The sequence below is a fragment of the Melanaphis sacchari genome, unplaced genomic scaffold, assembly GCF_002803265.2.
Source record: "Melanaphis sacchari strain LSU unplaced genomic scaffold, SCAv2.0 Contig28_pilon_pilon, whole genome shotgun sequence".
Classification (NCBI taxonomy): domain Eukaryota; kingdom Metazoa; phylum Arthropoda; class Insecta; order Hemiptera; family Aphididae; genus Melanaphis; species Melanaphis sacchari.
In genome coordinates this window covers 425,341-445,301 of record NW_020271162.1, presented here as the reverse complement: position 1 = coordinate 445,301, position 19,961 = coordinate 425,341, and the positions used below count along the sequence as shown (strand labels likewise).

The 19,961-nt window shown below is 23.8% G+C and overlaps 3 protein-coding genes across 3 annotated transcripts; 2 read left to right on the top strand and 1 right to left on the bottom strand.

Moving 5' to 3' along the window:
• Positions 1-5,130: 5,130 nt before the first annotated feature.
• LOC112595632 (calumenin-A-like) lies at positions 5,131-9,833 on the bottom strand. Its single transcript, XM_025340911.1, has 6 exons — positions 9,444-9,833; positions 8,738-8,885; positions 6,704-6,827; positions 6,044-6,242; positions 5,832-5,955; positions 5,131-5,540 (listed from the first exon to the last, which is right to left on the bottom strand). Exons 1-6 carry the CDS (start codon positions 9,625-9,627, stop codon positions 5,390-5,392), a joined length of 930 nt encoding a protein of 309 aa, XP_025196696.1. The 5' UTR covers positions 9,628-9,833; the 3' UTR covers positions 5,131-5,389.
• Positions 9,834-15,088: 5,255 nt separating this feature from the next.
• On the top strand, positions 15,089-15,694 carry LOC112595601. The gene is made up of 3 exons (XM_025340867.1): positions 15,089-15,314; positions 15,401-15,593; positions 15,663-15,694. Exons 1-3 carry the CDS (start codon positions 15,096-15,098, stop codon positions 15,692-15,694), a joined length of 444 nt encoding a protein of 147 aa, XP_025196652.1. The 5' UTR covers positions 15,089-15,095.
• LOC112595653 (zinc finger MYM-type protein 1-like) lies at positions 15,671-18,316 on the top strand. Its single transcript, XM_025340936.1, has 7 exons — positions 15,671-15,936; positions 16,098-16,293; positions 16,434-16,755; positions 16,823-17,075; positions 17,137-17,397; positions 17,474-17,736; positions 17,948-18,316. Exons 1-7 carry the CDS (start codon positions 15,744-15,746, stop codon positions 18,314-18,316), a joined length of 1,857 nt encoding a protein of 618 aa, XP_025196721.1. The 5' UTR covers positions 15,671-15,743.
• The last annotated feature ends 1,645 nt before the right edge of the window (positions 18,317-19,961 follow it).

The window sequence follows — 19,961 nt, the reverse complement described above, 5'->3', positions numbered from 1 at the left end:
CACCATAATATAAAGTAGGTAGGTAGTACCAGCTAATTCAATTTCATAGTTCTTTATACAACAATATTATTATTAGTGTCCAACGAGATCACCGCTTGGTACAATTTTAAAAATTAAGCTGGAAAATAAATATACATACAAGCAATTTTATCATTTCACAAAAATCATACAAACTGAATCTCAAATTATTAGTTATAATATTATATAAAAATTAAATACCTATATAATACATGCATATGAGGTTATTAGAGGTAAGATAAGACTAATATATAATATCAAATATTAAAATATGCATTTGATTTTGTTTAAATATAGGTATTAATGTATTAAAATATGCAATACATTTATTGAATTTATTAATACTTTACAAACTATCATTAATTTAAGCAATCTTATAAATTATATTATTAAAGAAAATTAAGTACAGGTATTTTTTAGTTTTTATGTAAGCTTAAATAGTTTTTGTTACCTAATCTTACTTTAAAATAAATCCATAACATTTTCTCATAATTTTAAAAATAAAGTTACCTACTGATTTTATAAAATTAAAATTAAGAACATTATTATATCTTTATGACATGATATTTAGATTATACCTACCTACTATATATAAGAAATGTAAATATTGAAAGAAATGTAATTGGGTAAAAATTACAACTATCTACGGCTATTAATTTTTTTTTTTTTTTTTTGGTGTACAATAAAGAAAAAAATCAATGTTGCCAAAAACTGACTTTGCCTTATTTGCCTAAAAATGTCTGTTTTTGATTAATTTTTTATTTGTTTATTTTCAATTATTTTTAAAAGTTTGATCTCTTTAAAAACAAAACTAGATTCAATTTGCTATCAAAAACATCTTTAAAGTTGAAAATCAAAGATTTTTTAATTACTTTTCATGTATACAAACATAAAAAAAATACATCATTATAAAATAAATGCATTCATTAGCTATTTCACCAGATTATAAAATAAACAATGTTTATCGGTGCAAGATGAATTTTGAACATTATTACTTAGCCAAATTTATAAAAGAATGCTTCAAAAACATACCAATACATATTATAATAAATCTTATTTAAATATACAATGATCCAATCTGTTTCGTAAAATTCCAAAATGTATAAAAATTTTATCAATTTCTTGAAGTTGAAGTTAATCATTAAACATTAATATTAACATTCACACATTTTCTTGAAACACATTCAAAATTTTCATAATTTATGTGAGTAAGTATACCTAAACATAATATATATATATATATATATAACATGACAATGAAAACCTATTAAATTATTAATAATAAAAATAAGTTGATCACACTCAATTTTCAACTACTTCAACGTCTCCAACTATTAAGCTCGATTAAACTTTAACTAAAAACTATTTATGAAAGATAATTATTCATTCTAGTAGGTAATTAATTTAGTAGATACAAATAAATTTATATAGTATGTTATTATTAAAAAAAAATGTGAAAATTAAATAAATAATTTCCAGAAAAGCAAAAGTTAACACAACACATATAATAATAATTAATAGGTACTAAAAACTCATAAGCTTGCAAATTTAAAAAATAAAATCTTTTATCATCTATGTATGTGAATATATAGTCATTAGTATAAATAAATTAACTATTATGGCTATGATAATTGCACTAAAAAATGAGTATAGATAGCTAGCGCCCGCAGCCTGTTATTTTATTAGCATAAAAAAAAAAAATTAAATAACAAGTGTGCTTACTTAATTCTTTAAATTTTTGTTTTCATATTATAAAATATTTTTTTTTTAGCTATAGAGTATTTCAAATTATAGGCTTTCAAGGATTATGTTTCGAACAGTTTAAAATTTTTCAATAGATAATATTTATGGATATTTTATTCCTAAATATTTTATTAATTATTAACCTAACCAGATCTAATTAATGAAATAAAAATGATAAGGTTTGATTGTATACATTTTACTAACATGAGCAGCTTAGATTTTTAACAAAGGAAGCGGATGGACAAATGGATCAGCTGTTATAATGTCTTTTAATAAGTATATATGTAATTATAATATATGGTGTCATATTATGTTTATATTAAAAATAAATTTAAACATTTATTGGTTTGAGTAAACCAATAAACAAGTCAAACTAGGCTATGGAATATGATGCATATTTAATGTTTACTAAGATGTAAAATAGAAGTTGAAACCTGCAGCATTGAACAGTCACAAACATACATCAGTAAAAAATAAAAATATTTAAAGATTTTTTAACTGAAATATTTTGTCAACAGAAAGACATTTTAAGAATTTAAAGTATATTTCAAAGTACTTCACAATCTTAATTTAAGTTTACCTGAGTTGGGTCTCTAAATACTTGAACTTTTAGATTAAACACAATTACGGACCACAGTCATAATACATGACTTTTGAATTGATTACAGGTTTCACTTAACGCAATGTTGATGATGAAAAATTCAACAAAGGCTATTTATTATTAATGTTCAAATAATGATAATATAAGGGACTATTTTAGCTGTCTTTTTAGTTAGATCATCAAACATGACAAAAAAAAATTAAGTTATGTTTATAATACATACATTGATATATACAAAGATAAATAAATCACATGATCTCCCTACTATTCACTTGTGATAAGCATTGACAAAGACCTAGAGGCCGTTTCAATGAACAAATACAGAAAGAAAAAAAATGTTTATGTGAATAATGAATATTATGAAAAAAGAATAATCCAAAAATAAATTAAAAATGTTACTCGTTACTATTAAATATAAGTATTAATATACCTAAAAGGAATTGGTACAATTTTACAATTTAATAAAGTTGATTATGTGAGTAAATTTAATTTTAAAACTTAACCTAATATTTAAATTATTACTAATTGGTTAACTTTGGTAAGAATGATAAAAAAAAAAAATAAAATAAAAATATTCAATACATACTATATCTAATATTAAGTTTAATAGGTTTATTAATTCAAATAACATTACATTTTAAAATCAAGCTATTTAATTATTATTTTAATAGCTGTATTATATTTTTCTTTATACGTTTAACCCATAGTTTAATAACTTTTTAAGTCAATTTGATGAAAAAATGAATGAGTTTGAAGAAGAAATTTTGGTTTTTTATTAATCATTGGTTATGAGTTATGAGTTATTTTATTTTATATCAAATAATAATTAATCATATTAAATTGAAATTGTTTCCATACTCAAACATTATAAAAAAAAGGGAATAAACTCATTTGTTCTAGTAACTTAATCAGGTAGGTTTAGAATAATTTTTGTTATGTTATTAACTGAAAACAATATTGTAATCAATTAAATTAAAAATTATGGAAAATAAAAACAATATAAAACTTTACATCAAAACTAATTAGTAATTAAAAATATTTGCAAGCTACAATGAAAAATATACATATATTTAAACAGTAAAAAAAAAAAAAAAAAAAATACAATCATTTTGATTATTTATATACTTGTTTAGTGTAATTTTACAGATAAGAAATATACTAAATGAAATTTTTTTCAAAGTACAATAATAACATAGTCTTAAGCAAGATAGAACACAATACTGCAACATTTAGGTAAAACAAATAATTAATATAACTAATTAATGATGAAAAAAAAACATGAAACCAATAAAAACAATCTCCAAGTTAAATAGTATTTTGATTATTAGTAATTAAAAATTAAGAATAGCTAAGGTTGTAAGTTATAACATTTAAAAATATTTTGATTATAATATATTATTTAGTGACACAATGAATAAAAGACAAAAATTAATATTAACAATATAATACTTATATTTATTTTGACTCAATTACAAAAAATAGGCAATGATTAAATTAAATTTCATGAAAAGAAACATAAAATATATATTGAATAATGTATTATATTTATGAGTTTAATAATTTTAGCTATTCATTAATTTTACAACTATAATTTACGAATAACTACCATTAATTTCATTAAACAAAATAGTACTAAAAACAATTTATAACTCATACACTAACTCTGGTTAAATGCCATAAGCTAATATCAATTTTTATATTTTAAAATATTTAATCAGTCATTTTAAAATGCTCATTTTCAATTCTTTAAGGAACAATAAAAATAGTAAGGTATCAAATTATATGTTTATAATTTAAATGGTTAGGAAATCAGTGTACAAAATAAATAGTGAACAACATAAAATTTAATTAAAGACAAAGAAGAAAATACTTATATGGCTTTTATATAATTATAATGTCAGTTTTAATAGTATAATATAATTTATACAAATATCAACTAGAAATGTATGATTAAATTGTTTGTAAATTATTACAATAAATTAAAAATGATTTTAATTTAATAATTAAGACATCCATGTTTTTATCAATTTTTGTATTATTTTTATTGTTTACAGTATTTTTTTAATTAGTTAAAATTAAAAAAATATAATGTATACAAATATAAATAAATAATATTCAAAAGAAATTCTGTTATATATTAAATCATAATCAATTCTTATAAGTAGGGTTCAAAAATTATAGGAGCTAAAAAAGACAGAATATGCACGAAAAATTTATAAAATATATATGAAAAAATTAAAAATATGCAAAAATAATTTCATAAATATGTTTTAAATTATTCAATAACATATAAAAGAGACGGTATTAATTATTGTTTATTGACTATTGTTAATACATATTAATTACTATTTTATTAATATATATAAAAAAAAATTATATTATTGAAAAATAAATTAAAATTATTTAAAATAAAATTTAAGAAAGAATAAAAATCAATTTTTTTTAGAAACTATTAAAAACGCATGATAAGCTTATGAAAATAAAGACATTTGCACTTTTTTCTTTAAAATCAATGAAATATGCAAAATATGTATTTTTAATTTTCAATTTTTAAACTCAACATAGTATAGCTCGAATTTCTAGCTTAGTTTTCTATAAATTGAGAGCATACTGAACAATATGTAACTCCTGTAACTTCTAAACTCTAATTATAAGTTACTTTTGAAAAACTTGATAAAAAAAAAAAAATTTAAATAATAAGATAACCAATAACATAATAAAAATAATATTTGACTGAAATATGAATGTCTTTTAAAAAAAAATTGTTTAGTATATAAATTATTATATTGTGGCATGAATAATATATTAAATATTTTTACCGTACAAACAACAGGCAAGATGAGTTTCTATACAACCTAATACATAGTCGTATTTATTTGATTAGACGTAACTAAATAGTTGAATTATTATATTGATTAATTATTACAAAGTAATCAATTTACATATGAATTTGTTAAACACACTTTCACAAATCAAATGACACCAACTGCATAAAATAAATGTCTAAAATTCTCAAAGATGGTATTTTTAAAGCTCATCTTTAAATATGTAATATGTCTCACTTTCTGGAGAAATAAACGTATAATAATTATCCAGTATTTCATCAAAGCTTAGTACACCATCGTGGTTCTTATCTGCTTTCATAATTAAAACATCTGCTTCAGTTTCTGCAATCATGCTGTAAAATTAAAAATATATTATGTATTGTATATTTGATTTGTTAATCATCTGTTTCATACTATAATTTTAAAATTATATATACAAGGTGTTCGAATTCAAAATTAAATATTTAAAAATTATATTTTAGTTCAACGTTATATATATATTATATAATTTAATATCAATAATAATATTTATATTTTGAAAACCAAAAATATTTACTTTTAACAGTTGCATGTTAAAATATATACTTGAATGGTAGTTATTAGATAATTGAGATACATAACCATAATATTATTTAAATTTTTACTTATTGTTTGGTGATGCCCAATTATGCACTTCGTCTTTATCTAATACTCCATCTTTGTTAATATCGAGCTCTTCAATGAATTTAGTTTTTTCTTCCTGAAGCCATTCTTCAGTATGGTCTGTTCCTAAAATGTATTAAAATTAGAGTGTAAAGAATTTTTCATTTTTATTCAATTAAAAATAAATAAACAGTATTAAGTTAAATTATCTAACTTCTATCCCCTATAAACTCATCAAATGTGATTTTTTCGTCCTTATCAGTGTCAAATCGATTCATTACACCAAGCAAAATTATAGATTGCATGTGTGGGTAATCTTCAGGAGTATAAAAATAGCGAAATTCTTCTTTATTTAAGTGACCATCTTTATTGACATCAGCAGCAAAAAATATTTGTTTTTCATCTTCTGCATTCTAAATAAAAACCATATGATTAGTTAAGTTTTTAAGTAATAATAGTAGTATTATTTAAAATTTATGTTTTTTTTTTTAATCATGTTTAATAATTTAAAGCATAGGCATATTATATTAAGTTGTCATAATATTCTTACTAAAAATTAAAAATGTGAAATATTTTGATAGTATGTTTTGTTTAATAATTATAAATTTGATTCTTTACTTAATCAACAATGAGCAAAAGTTCAAATTAATCGATCTATTTAAAGTTAAAGTATTAAATTATATAATAGAAAATTTTCATATTTATATTTTTATTACTTTGCTAAAGTAATAATGGAACTTTGAGTAAATAAATTATAAATTTGGTTCAGAATAAAATTAGAAAAATGATTGTTTTTTGTAGTCAATGGTTAAAATTAATGTATTTTACAACAAAAATGATAGTTGTTTTGTTATATAGTTTGTAAAATAATTACTTCATCATCAAAATGTTCACTTGAACCATAAGTATCACCAACATATTCTTTCCATGTTACATAACCATCTTCATCAAGATCACTAGTTAAAAATTCTGCATCAGATTCTTCAGCTGATAATTTTCTAAAAAACAATATATTTTGTAAACATTTACTTTTAGTCATTTCTAAAGAATGGATTTATATGTAAATACATATTCTTATAAAAACAAGATATGTATTTAAGATTTGATAAAAATGTTCACGATTTAAATCATTTTTATAAAAATGATGCTACTTTTATTTTACATATTTTTAAACATACAAGTATTTTATCATTTCATCATTCATACGTTTTTAATCCATATTGCAGTGAACAAAAACAGGCATTTATTGGTAAATTTTTGAAAAAAAAATTCATGCTGTTTTAAAAAAAAATCACTGGTTATATTGATTTTAAAACAATCAATGACATGGAGTGGCAGATACTCTTCTAAAAATTTGAAATTGTTGCCTTCAGATATTATGCGTTTCCAATATGCTCCAATTACATCATTAATGTGAAATGATTATTTAGCCGTTTTAAAAATATTTTAAGACGTAATAGGTGACATTTAATAATCGATAATTTAAAAGAAATTGTAACTATTCAATACAAAAAATCATTTTAATAATTAAATAATTAAATAATATAATGTATTTTTTTTTTTTTTTTAATTACATTTTTTTTCACATATTTTATAAATTATACTTTTATACTTATGTACATATTTTTGTATTTTTATTACATATAAATCCATTTCCTAGTTATTACTTATGGTTTTAAATAATATGCTATTTACGTGTAACACAAAGTATACAGTAACTGGAATAGGTATTGTTGTCAATTGTTTATGTTTTACTTTAAATAAATACTTTAGTAAATGTGTAAACAGGTAATCATGAAATATAATATATTATACACAAGTTAATAAACTAGAATTAACCTATTTTATATTTATTACATTTCATCATATTAATTTTGTATTTACATGCTTTATAAATAAATAATAATAAATTTATCTATGTTATAATTGAGAATATTATATACAGTTATGTTAAACCTATATAATTATAAGTACTTATTTGTTGTTTTAATAGATTGTTTCATATATCTATCATAAGTTATACATATACTATAACAGTAAATTATTTTTTCCGTTATTGTAATATAAGCATTGAGATAAAATCAAATTAAAAAAATTAAAATATTATTTGTGACATAGTGTTAAATATTTTCAATACCTATTATAAAATTAAAATATAAAAAGCCTAAACATACACAAGTAAAAAAAAAATATTTAGCAAAAACATGCAGATAAACTGTGTTTTTTCAATCTTTTCATTATTTTAATTATATATAATTAGAAAATTATCTAGTTCAGGTAAAATAACAAATGTGTTCATAAACTATAAAATGTAATTAAGAACAGCATTTAACATATAGTTTTCAAAACTTAACAATTGAAATTTTATACCTGTAAATATTAAAAAATAAAAGAACATAATATGCTTAATATATATATATATAGAGCATGAACAATTTTAAAATACGATTGTTTGACAAAACTTTTGTGTTAAATAATAATAAGTAAAATATTTCTGATAATTGGTATAACTCATAAGTCATAATGTTCTAAATAATATAATAGGTAACATCAATTAAAACATATTAAAATGTCAAAATCTCCAAATAAAATAATATTTGAACTAGTTTTTGAATAGTAATTGATTGGTTTCATATCAGTATTAATTAATTTTTTGAAATAAATTTTGTATTAAATTGCTTGAAAGAAAACTACAAAATTAATAATAGTTAAAGTAGGCTAAATAAAAGTATCATCCACACAATAAAAAATGTATAATTTAATCTTGTATTCATATTATATTTTAATAAAAAGTAAAGCTTGGTTTTAGTTTATAACTAAATTATAATCTATAAATATTAATGTGTTTATGATTTTTGTTAAAAAAAGAAAAATCTTAGTACAAATAATTAGGTACATTCATGATTACCGATAAGAATCCAATAATTTTGCTAACAGTTCTTTTTTTTCGATAAAGCCATTCTTATTTATATCCATACTTTCAAGTATAGCACTCATACGTGGTTTTATTTCAGATGGTTCTAAATGTTTCATTTCTTCTATATCTTCCTCATCGGCTAATGGAAAATATAAAAAAAATTAATTCAATTTTATAATACTGATGTAGGTACATAATATTATTATTATTTGTTTAATTTAAAATAACCCTTGGAGACAGTGATCATTGGGACTACATATTAAAGTTATTTGAAAAAATTTTAAGCAGTTAAGAAATATATAAAAAAAATATTGAATTTGATGAACGATTTAACAGTCACAATGAATTTGATAGTACTGGAGATAAAATCAGGATTCAAAGTCCTATTTGAGCGATTCAGCTAATGATTACGGATTGTTTAGAATTTTAAAAAATATATTATGTTTATGCAGAACATAGTTTTATTTATATAAACATAAATCTTAATCAAATTTATATTACTTATTAAACATATTTAATCATAATCAGAATTGTAAAGTCAATAAATAATAAAACTAATGCCTTCATTCATGTATTTTAAACAGGCGCCTATTGAGATTTTCATTTTTAGTTCTTAGATATATTATATATTACATGTTAATATGTTTAAAAAATATGTAAATGGTTAATTGAAGTGAACAAGTAACGTGTGGCTTACTTAAGATGCCGGCATAAGCGGAATCAGTCCGGTGGTCATGTTCGGAGATTGCCTTGCGCCTTGAAATGATGAGGTTTTCTTCAATTTCTTGTCCATCAGTCAAATGATTTACGCCAGACATAACAGCTGCCAGCAGAGTCTCGGCGGCCACCATCAACAAAAAAGTGACGGGAAAGTAATTCATCGTTGTGCCGGCGAAAAAAAAGGGACTCTCGACGAATGCCGTTCGACGTTCAATAGTGGGAAACGACAAAAGCAGACGCGCTGCGCCAACCAACTAATTGTAACTACAATAGTAACTAGTAAGTATTAAGTAGTAAGTACAAAGTGTACCTATCGGCTATAAGGTAAACTGCCTAGACAGTAGACCGTCGTCCGTCACTGGTGATGGTTCGGTGGCGGTAATCAGACGGTAGATAATAGTTCGCGGTGATAACACTTTGGGAGTGATAATGCTGCGAATGATAACGTCGATCGCTGCATTAAAAATGGTTTGATTTTAAAATTTGAGGAGTGGTTTCTGGTAGCAAATTTGGATATAATCGGTACTATGAGGGAACAAAAGTAAACAATTTCTAGTAATTTTCATAATATTCTGGATAAACAAAAAATTAATTATTGAAAAACTGCAACTTTTACGTTAACCAGTTGTCGTCAAAATCGATTTCTTTATTTATTTTTCATATAAATTCAAAAATGAATAACTGTAGAAATTTGAAATTTTCATCTAATGTTTATATTTTCAATTTCGGTATATTTCTACTTTACCGGGCACCCTAAATTTTGGAATTTTTTTTTTTAATTTTTTGTATGTTTGATATTTTGGTTAAATAGTTATATTTATCAAATTGTCCAGCTTTTACTGTAGAGCATTGAGGCAACACGTTACCACACTAACTAAAATATAGAAGTTTCGAAACGCCTTTATGAGCACAAAATATTTTTTGTATTTTTTTTCCTTTTTTCGTAATTAGCATGATATTAACTTATAGAACAGATAGAGCGACAGTCAAACAGCTGACGTTACGATTACTTCATGTCGAGTCACCATATTTCATAGCAAATCGAAGGATATTTTCGTTTTAAATGTCCGAGCGAGCGCAGCGAGTGAGTGGCCTTGCTTGGTCTCGAAGTACAACCGAAATGCATTTTTTTAATCGTGGAGCTACTCGAGGTAGTGCTTCATAGCAAATCGGCGATAAAAGGTAAAATCGGTGAATATAATATTATTAATTAAAGGCAAAAAGTGTAAAAAAGTAAGTTGCGGATGCGAGAATTGAACTTGATACTGGGACAACGCAGTTATATCCACTACACCACAATTCGTTTACTCGAAAAAGTGTTAAAATATTGATTTAAATAAATTACGAAAAAATAGTAAAATACTCAAATTCTAGAATTGTATAACTCAAGAATTAATAATTTGTGCCAATTTTTTTCTTGGAAAAAACTTTTTAAAAACATTAGAAAATGAGGATTTTCAAAAAAAAAAATCGCAAAAAAAGGGGTGTCCGGTAAAGTAGAAATGTTCCAAAAAAGGCTTAGTGTGAATTCATAACAAATTTTCATAAGCGTTTGAAGTTAAAATTTTATTAAATTTCATAGAGATCAAGAAAATTAACAAATTATTTTGTAGTTAAAAGTTCATAAAATATATAATAACTAAAAGTATACACATCACAAAAATATTTTAAGGATATCTACGATAATCTCTTGTCAAATAATTATTATGGACACTAATGTTTAATTCCCATACTATAACTACTACATTATACAATCTCTCAATTATATTGAAATTATTATTTTTTAATTGATAATTTTCAAAAATTGTTTTTATTTGTGCGAATTTATAGAACACACAATAGTCAGTTGCGGCTCGTGAGTAAATTGCTGAGGAGATTTAAATTCTATAGGTAATATAAGCTTCATAGGAAAATTAACAAGAAAAACCCTTTTATTGTAAAATTAATTTATTATACTTAATAAATAATGCCTATTTAATTAACTAAATAATTGTAAACACATACATGTATATTGTATACTGTTTTGTGTTTAATGATATAAATATATAATGAATATAATGATTTATATTTTTCATAAACTAATTAAATTTTGAAATCATTTATAATAATTAATAATAAATGAGGAGTTGAACGATTAAGTTTCAATTGATCTTTTGTTCGTACGTTAAAGTATTAAAACCATTGGTTAATAAAAAGTCTATTACTTGGTCTTTTTGCATTTTGAAAACAACTACAATTATTAAAATGTTAAAAATAATAAATATTAGATATTCAGATAGTAGTTTAAACGTTTAATAATTTTTGTTACTGAATATGATGAATGTAAATTTTAATTAATTATGACCGCGTACATCGACAGACGACGGCGCTGCAAATATTGCTGTGACCAGGCTCTATTATTTGTAAAATTTCAGACTGCACACTTAATTTTACTACTTTAAACGGAAATTTGAGTCTCACTACTGTCTTGGAAAAATAAATGTATTACATGTATGTATAATAATAATTTAATACAACAACAAAATACTTTTGACTGATAATAATGTTTGAAAATTAATAGAAAGAAATTACAATACGGTAGGTATAATTTAAAATTAAAACATTCGGGAAATACTTATATTTTCTAGTAGCTGGTATTTATTTAATTTTTGTTTTATAGACAGTAGTGCACACTTGAACACTCGTAGTACACGTGTACACGTAAAAATAGGGCCTGCAGTGAACCCAGTTTATGTGGCTAAGTCTCTACTACTCCTCGGACCAACTAAACTTACTAGGTATTGGGTACAACAGTACATGTTATTACAATTGAAACTGTCGGCAGTAGTTTCATAATCATTGAAGTCTAAAACGGGATCATCGTTGAAATTACTTAAATATTTCCATTAAAATAAATACTTATTTATAGGTTTTAGATTTTGTCGACTTCAAATTTCAATAATAATATATATATATAAAAAAAAAAAAAAGATACAATAAATAATATACTTTCAATTCAAATAAAAATATTTCTATACATTTACATTTTTTATTAATTATTATTTATAAAAAAGCTGTTTATTTATATTCTTAATCTTTCTAATATACCATACCCAAATATGTATTTTTCTTACAGTAACAATAAACGAATAATGAAAAAATACAATTTTAAGTAGGTACTTATAATATTTCTAAGGATAAATTTTATGCATTATATTTATAGATCACATACGTGGAACGGTGACCTTTCTGTAAAAAAAAACTAAAAAAAAATTCTCAGTTCTTAATGTGCTACAACTAATACTTAATACTAGATAGTAGATACACACCTACTTACTGTTTTTAAAGCTACGAAAATGGTATATCAAAAACTGATAACCAAGACTAACAGTTTAAAATTACACTAATATATTTAATAAATATTTTATAATATACCTACTTAAATTGTGTACATACAAATATGATATATATATTCTAAGAGATATGAACATAGTATAAGAGAAACGAATATTTTTTGTAATTTTATGTTACCTATGGATTATATATGTAAATGTGTTGGATTGATAAATCATTCCATATTAAAATCATACAGATGTGTGAAAGTAATATTAAATTAATTTTATTTTTAATAATTTTATATGTTACAAAATTTCTTAAAAATTGCATTCTTGTAGAATATATTAAACAAATATATTTTGTTTTCTAGAACTAATGACTATGGGGGCAAAAGGTAATTGCTATGCTGAGTACTGTTGTACAATATGCCAGGCATATTATGTTTCTGTGTCTACAGTGGGACCTGAGAGGTTTTGTGTGTATGCTAACTTTACCGCTACTGATGTCACTGATATAAGCCACAGATGACACTTGGAAAGTGTTAAACATCAACATCATACAAGATGTACCCACGCATCTGACGCATCGTATTGGAATTTGAATACTTAATTATAAGTTAATTCTTAGCAGTATTTTATTTTAATACATGTCTGTATATGCGTTTATACATAAGTCTAATTTAAATATATCGGGTTCAATACTATAAACATGTTCAATTACGATTATCATTCTATAGTTGTTTAACAACAGTAATTTATTTCATTTTTAATGAGTATCGGTCCAGTACAGTCGTGTAGTCTAAAACAGTCAGTTTTGAATTCACAACTTTGAAACCCTAACCATTATATTCAAAATAAATTTTAAACTTAAAATTATGTCATGCAGTATGCTTTATAGTCTATCTAATACTTATATTAATTTAAAATTTAAAGTAAAAAAATATTTTTTAAATCATAATTATATCAGATATACTAAAATCAAAATTTTTATTATTAATTTAACAGCAATTTCTCAATTCACAAATTTGAACTTTTACGATTAGATTTAGAATAAAATGTTAACTTTAAATCAAGTCATATGCTGTATAGACGGTGTCAAATTATATATTCATCGGGCCGTTACAAAATTACTCAACGTTTAGGTACCTATACAGTATTAAAAATATTTTTATAAACGGATATTATTTATAACTTTATAAGTACTTAAGTAAATTGTAAACTATAAAGTTTAAAGTAATATATTATTAGATTCAATTTTATACAAGTTTGATTTCCTGTTTATTACGTAATATTCTGGTCCATGTATTATATATTATATCGTTGACCGTTGTGCTATCAGTGATCGACAATCGACTGCCTCCGGAGAATACCGGGAAACATATTCCTACAATATTATAGTTATTATAATATTGACTATTGAGCCTTAATAGCTATGGTAGTATGGTGTTATGTTAGTATAAAACTATAATAAATGTAGTACGATAAAAATTGCATTGTTATTCCCGCGAACCCCGCGATTCTGATTTCTGTCATCTACTCGTAGTTCGTACCTAAATTCGTGTGTGAAATAATTTGTTTATTTAGTGTAGAAATAAGTACAGCTATAATTTAATAGTTAAATAAATGTATACTAAATACTTAATACATAATGGTCATAATGGGAAAAACCAAAGGGCGGAGCTGAAGAGCCTCGTTTAAAAAAACTGGTAAATACTAAATTTGCAGACTATTGCCAATGACTTAAAACGAAAAAAAATATCATTTGTATTGATCGTTACGTGCACATTTAACAAAATATTCGTTGGTAAGTATGAAGAATTTAGTATACTATCATAGGCGGAAATCGGGGGGGGGGGCTAGAGGGGACTAAGCCCCCCCAGAAGTTTAAAGTACAGGTCTTAGCCCCCCCTGGCCACCACAATTTTAATGTGACTAAATATACAATAATTATTCTAATTGAAAAATTTATTTTTAATATATGAATCACAAAATAAATTGTACAAAAAATATTCTATGACAAAAATTAAATTTTACAAACTTGTCATAACATGGAACGATCATAATAATTATACTTCGTAATATACTATTATTAATAATACGTAATAATACTCGTATTGGTTGTTTATCAGCAGTTGTCCCGGTACTATGAAATTCCGTAATAATATTCTATTTTTAACTAATTATAAAGTTAATTGATAGTTGCCATAATTGACGAATTCTAGTATTTTTGTTTTTCGCCGCTTATTACATTCAGTATTTGTTATTTGAGTGGTTAACGGCTAACGAGTTTAATTATTTAATTTTTATTGACCATTATGTCTAAGAAATTATTTGCGATCTTTAATGTGAATAAACCGTCTATTGTGGCCCCGGTTTGTACTAATGTCACAGACGATACTGACCCAGACGACTCTTTAAGTAGTCAAGGAAGTATAACTACAGTTGAATCTACAAAAGTAAAATGTGTCGATTTGGTATCTGAAACTTGTGATCTAGGAACTTTACTGACTGGTCCATCTCGTCCGGTACTTGAGGCAAGTATAAAACCAAATTATTTTAAATGGTTTGTAGTTTATTGTACATTTATAACTATAATTTATGTACTTTGTACCTACTATAGTCGTATCCAAAAACTGTTTTTGGGAAACAAAACCGTGGTTTTAATTCCGTTTATTATTCAAGCTTTAATTGGCTAGAATATAGTATTAAACGTGATGCTATTTACTGTTTTTGCTGTCGCAATTTTAGCATAGCAAGTGATAATAATGATTTTACGTTTACGAGTATTGGATTCAACAACTGGAAAAAAGCAAGTACCTATTTGTTTAATTATATTTTAACTATTTTTATTATATTTAAAAATGTTTATTGTATTTATATAGTTATCCGGGTCAAGAGGAAAAAAAGGAAATAAACAGAGTAAATTGCATGGACATTCGACTAGTAAACAGCATTTAACTTGCATGGCCAAATGGGAAGCTTATATTTCTACTACAATAACAGGAAGTGTCCACTCTCAAGTAGCATCAAGCCACAAGCTTTTCGTAGAAAAAAATGTCCAATATGTTAAAACTCTTGTTGATATAACATTATTTTTGAGCTGCCAAGGATTAGCGTTTAGAGGACATGAAGAATCAAGGCTCTCACTAAATCAAGGTAACTAACTAAAATAATTAAACATATATTACAATTTAAATTTTTTCACTGCTAAAAGATTATCTAATAGATATATAAAACATTATGTTTTATAATATATAACATTTAAAATACCAGATACATTTTTCACTACCTATAGACATAATATATTCTTGTTACAGGAAATTTTAAAGAAATTTGCAATTTAATTGCAAAACACTATCCAGAATTTGCAGAAAAGTTTCAAAATACTACCAATTACACTAGTCATGCTGTGCAAGATGAGTTGGCTAATTTATGTGCTGAGAACATAAGACATAAAATTACAAAAGAAATTGAAGACACTAAAGTTTTTGGTATAATGTGTGATGAAGCTAGGTAAGAATCTAACTTTTAAATGACAAGTATACAAAATTAAATTTAGCAAAGGTTTAAAAATTATTTTGATTATAACCCAAGACCCAATGAGAGAAGTACTTTCACCACCTACCAACTGGATTTTTTAATTTTTATTTTAGGTGTTTTAAGCAAGAAAAAATGTCTTTATGTGTAAGGTATACTGTTGGCCTTAATATTGTAGAACGATTTCTGGGATTTATTGACGTTTCTGACAAACAAGATGCTGAATCCTTAAGTGTCCATATATTTGCTTACCTTACTAAAAATAACATGGACACGTTTCATATTGTGGCACAATCCTACGATGGGGCAAATGTTATGTCTGGAAAGTTCAATGGTGTTCAGGTTAAAATTAAAAATAAATTTCCATATGCTATTTATACGCATTGTATGGCCCATCGTATAAATCTTGTAGTAATCGACATGTGCAAATATGTTAAGGTAAATTGTAATTTGTTGAAAGTGTATGTTTTAGCTGTTTTAAATATATATTTTTTTTTTTGTATAGGAAACTAGGACTGTTTTCAATACCATTGAAGGGTTATATATCCATTTTTCTCATCCAACTAAAAACCAAATGCTTGTTGACATGCAAAAAAAGTTGGGAATAAAAAGTATCCACATTGGTTGCTTAAGTGATACTAGATGGAACTGTCGGTTTAAAAACTGTGAAGCAATATTACATAATTATAAAGCTATTATAAATGTTTTACAGGAAGAAATAGACAATCAAACTGATAGAAATGCAAATGAAGCTTTAGGTAAATTGTGTGAAACATTTAAAATAATTGGATTTTAATATTTAAATGTTTTTTTTTCAAGGTATACTTACAAATATGTCAACAAGCTCATTTATTGTTAATTTGTTTATTTTAAAAGATATATTGTCTACAATAAATATTCTTTGTCAAATGCTACAAGAAAAAAATGCAACACTAGGCAAAGCAGCAATTCTTATCAAGGGTGTTTTGCAAACTTTTGAAAATGGTAGATCTACTCTTGCTTTTAATAATTTATGGTTAGAAATCCAAGACTTTGCTAAAGACTACAACATTAATTTCAATGTACCATTTCAAACACAAAGTAAATATTATTTAATATTTTTATAGTTAGGTGTAGTCTGTAGAAAGTAAAAATTATAAGTATTTTTGTATTTTAGGATTGAAACGAATAAGAAGAGAACCTAATAGACTTAATGATTTCGTTTTGACTACTGCTACTGGTGCCGAAGAACCCAATGAAGTTGATAATGCTACTGCTGAAGATTATTTTCGTGTAAATACATACTTTAAAGTTTTAGATTCCATTATTGTCAATATGAAGAAACGGTTTTGTACAGAAAGTTTGGAAATGGCTGAATCTATTGATAACTTTTTTAAACTGAACATTGAAAAAAGCAAATTCTTTATTGACCACTATAAGGTATACCTATACTATAATTAATGTAATTGTTAATTGATACATTATTTAAACTTTGTATAATTGACTAACATAGTAACATCTCCTAAAATACCCTGATTTTCATACATGAATTGGCTGATATGACACTTACTAATTTCACACTATACAACATTTTAATATTAATAATAAATAGTAACACATTATGACTTATGTATATCTTTTTATTTTCTAGGATTTATTAGATGTCAATTGTTATAATTTAAAATCCGAAATTACTGTTGTAAAAAACTATTTGACATTAAAAACTGGAAAAGATGATATCTCCTTAGAGGATTTAAAAACATTTATTATCAAGAATGTCTACCCAAATATATATAAACTTCTACAGGTGGCTTTAACTTTACCAATAAGTTCAGCCACCTGTGAACGTTCTTTTTCTGCAATGCGCCGAATAAAAACTTGGATGCGATCAACAATGGTTGAAAATAGATTCAATGATCTTTCTATTTTAAACATTGAAAAAGATTTAGCAAAAAAGATTAATAATAATGATATAGTTAATGCTTTTTCGAATAAAAATCGATATATTGTATTGAAATAAATATATTAGATACACTTATTATGTTATATACTTGACTTCTTTGTTTTCACATCCAATATTAAATTGGTTATAATTCAATTAATTTAATAACTTAATGATAAAATTTCTGTTCAGAATAAAATGTTCAAGGTAAGGCACATTATTGTTTTTGTACTGTATTATGGTTAAATTGTTTAGTATGTCAAACTTTTAAATTGTTTTGTTGAAATAAATAATTGCGAGTGACTTAAGTACATTAGTGCCTATATAGGTGCAATGAGAAATATAATACTCAGCCCCCCCAGTAATTTCACTAAATTTCCGCCTATGTATACTATACTTTTTTTAATCTACCGATTCATTAATTATATTGATTATATATTTTCGAGTATATTTTAGTATTAAATTGCAAATTAAAATAAAATCTTATAATCTATGAATAACATTATTTATTTTAAATATAATATTTATGTAATAATTATTGCATGTTAACATTATTTGTTAACAAATAGTTAATTTTTGAATTTGTTTACTTGGTTATTATTATAATTCAGATGTATTTTATTTATGATTGTATGAACTATAAAGTTAAAATATCATTTGTTAGTTTCTTTTATTATAAACTATTATCGGGTTCAGCAGTAGAAAGAAAAATTTTAATTTTAAATTTATATATTACATTTTAAGAAGAATCAAACTTAAATTACAGTATATCCAAAATTATAAATACATTTTATTTAATCGATAAATGATAATTTAAAAACTAAAAAAAAAAAAAGATGTAAAATGTTATTATTGTACACTAGGTGTAATTATGCACAACATTAGGGACAGAGTTTTTTTTACAGAATAGTGAGTTCCAGTCCACCCCTGTCATGTTGTATACAGTTAGTTAATTTAAGATTTAGTTCAAATTAAAAAAAAAGCATTATTCACATAAAAATTATACAGATATATTAAAATAAAATTTTTAAATATAAAAATATTATTCAATTTTAAATTTACCTACAACTTTGAAACTATTACCATTAGATTCAGAATAAAAAGTTAATATTAAATCATGTTTTATTGTTACCAATAAGTTAATTTAAGTTTTAGTCAACAGAAAAAAACTATGCTTTACATCATCAATATAAAATATTACAAATAACAAATATCAAGTTTTTAAATGTTAATAAAACAGTTAATTTTGAATTTTAAATTTTAAAACTAATATCGTAAGATTCAGAATAAAATGTTAACATATAATCATGTTCAGTTATATCCAATATGAAAAGTTAAAGTAAAGATTAAACTAAAAATTATTATCTTAAATAATTACCCAGGCGGATATTCAAATAAATAAATATATTACATTTCATAAACTAAAAAATCATGGTTTAATACCATATAGTTACGTATTGCTGTATAAGGCTTTAAGACATGTGTGCCGTGGTGTTTGACTTTGTTTATCTAATAAATTATACTTTCCTTAAACAAAATAATTGTAGTCACTTGAAGGGCGCACACTAATGCGTATAAGTCAGATAAACGCTTACTTTTACTTAAGTTAATATTAATTAATACAGTTAATACAAATGTTCCTAAAGTAGTAATTTCAAGTATAAATGTTTATCTTACATAAGTAACAATTTAACGTATTTTTCAATAAAATATACCTACAATG

Coding starts and splice junctions, on each gene's coding strand:
- LOC112595632 (XM_025340911.1), bottom strand. CDS start 9,627: ATGAATTACTTTCCCGTCACTTTTTTGTTGATGGTGGCCGCCGAGACT. Junction 6,828..8,737: donor AAATTATTGGATTCTTATCG/GTAATCATGAAT, acceptor ATTGTTTTTTAG/AAAATTATCAGCTGAAGAAT. Junction 5,956..6,043: donor TGAGTTTATAGGGGATAGAA/GTTAGATAATTT, acceptor AATACATTTTAG/GAACAGACCATACTGAAGAA.
- LOC112595601 (XM_025340867.1), top strand. CDS start 15,096: ATGTCTAAGAAATTATTTGCGATCTTTAATGTGAATAAACCGTCTATT. Junction 15,315..15,400: donor CATCTCGTCCGGTACTTGAG/GCAAGTATAAAA, acceptor TACCTACTATAG/TCGTATCCAAAAACTGTTTT. Junction 15,594..15,662: donor CAACAACTGGAAAAAAGCAA/GTACCTATTTGT, acceptor GTATTTATATAG/TTATCCGGGTCAAGAGGAAA.
- LOC112595653 (XM_025340936.1), top strand. CDS start 15,744: ATGGCCAAATGGGAAGCTTATATTTCTACTACAATAACAGGAAGTGTC. Junction 16,756..16,822: donor ACATGTGCAAATATGTTAAG/GTAAATTGTAAT, acceptor TTTTTTGTATAG/GAAACTAGGACTGTTTTCAA. Junction 17,737..17,947: donor TCTTTATTGACCACTATAAG/GTATACCTATAC, acceptor TTTATTTTCTAG/GATTTATTAGATGTCAATTG.